This window comes from Tarenaya hassleriana, unplaced genomic scaffold (genome assembly GCF_000463585.1).
Source record: "Tarenaya hassleriana unplaced genomic scaffold, ASM46358v1 Cleome12, whole genome shotgun sequence".
NCBI classification, from domain to species: Eukaryota; Viridiplantae; Streptophyta; class Magnoliopsida; order Brassicales; family Cleomaceae; genus Tarenaya; species Tarenaya hassleriana.
Genome location: NW_010962392.1, coordinates 3,765,328 through 3,766,438, shown reverse-complemented (window position 1 = coordinate 3,766,438; position 1,111 = coordinate 3,765,328). Strand labels below are relative to the sequence as shown.

General features: G+C 40.2%; 2 protein-coding genes across 2 annotated transcripts in view; both read right to left on the bottom strand.

Moving 5' to 3' along the window:
* Positions 1 to 1,111, bottom strand: part of LOC104806932 (pentatricopeptide repeat-containing protein At1g63330-like) — a 33,877-nt gene that overhangs the window by 4,280 nt on the left and 28,486 nt on the right. The gene's annotated exons all lie outside the window — the stretch shown is intronic.
* The window catches only part of LOC104806934 (pentatricopeptide repeat-containing protein At1g63330), a 23,585-nt gene continuing 23,121 nt past the window's right edge, over positions 648 to 1,111 (bottom strand). The window contains exon 2 of the mRNA XM_019201651.1: positions 648 to 1,059. Within this exon, the coding sequence (XP_019057196.1) occupies positions 692 to 1,059 (368 nt within the window). The 3' untranslated portion in view covers positions 648 to 691. The remainder of the gene's footprint in view (positions 1,060 to 1,111) is intronic.

Genomic DNA, 1,111 nt, shown 5'->3' with positions numbered 1-1,111 from the left:
GAAACGAGTGGGATTGACCTCGATATCTTTGTCCATAGTGTTATGATGAATGGTTTGTGCAAGGGCGACAAGGTTGATGAGGCACTTGGATTGTTTAATAAACTTTCTGATAAAGGGATTGAACCGAACGTAAACACGTACAATACAATGATTACTGGATTTTGTAGAAAAAGTTTGCTCAGTGAAGCCGACAAGCTGTTTAAGAATATGAAAAAGATTGGTTGTATGCCAAATGATTGTACGTATAATGTACTGATCCGAGGTCATCTCAAAGGTGGCCATGTAGCAACTGTTATCGAGCTTATTCGGGAAATGAGAAGCTGCGGTTTTTCATCAGATGTTTCAACCGTGGAAATGGTTGTTGATATGTTATCGGACGGGAGATTGGAGAAAAGTTTTTTGGTTCTTCTTTCTCGGTGAGCTGTAATGCGGAGGGTGCCAAGAGTCCAAGGACTCAGCTTATGACCAATTTACCATAACTGTTTTCAATGTTCCATGCATTGCAAAGGATGGCACGTTATACGTACAGCCGAGCCGATATAAAAATATCCATAGACCCACAAAGTAAGAGTTCTATCAATGTGGTTCTGATGAAAATTGAGAACAGCTAAACAAGCCTAAATTCAGAACAGAAGAACTAACCTCGTTGTCACAAGACTTCCATGACCGAAAGCAACCTCCGCATTACAGCTCACCGAGAAAGAAGAACCAAAAAACTTTTCTCCAATCTCCCGTCCGATAACATATCAACAACCATTTCCACGGTTGAAACATCTGATGAAAAACCGCAGCTTCTCATTTCCCGAATAAGCTCGATAACAGTTGCTACATGGCCACCTTTGAGATGACCTCGGATCAGTACATTATACGTACAATCATTTGGCATACAACCAATCTTTTTCATATTCTTAAACAGCTTGTCGGCTTCACTGAGCAAACTTTTTCTACAAAATCCAGTAATCATTGTATTGTACGTGTTTACGTTCGGTTCAATCCCTTTATCAGAAAGTTTATTAAACAATCCAAGTGCCTCATCAACCTTGTCGCCCTTGCACAAACCATTCATCATAACACTATGGACAAAGATATCGAGGTCAATCCCACTCGTTTC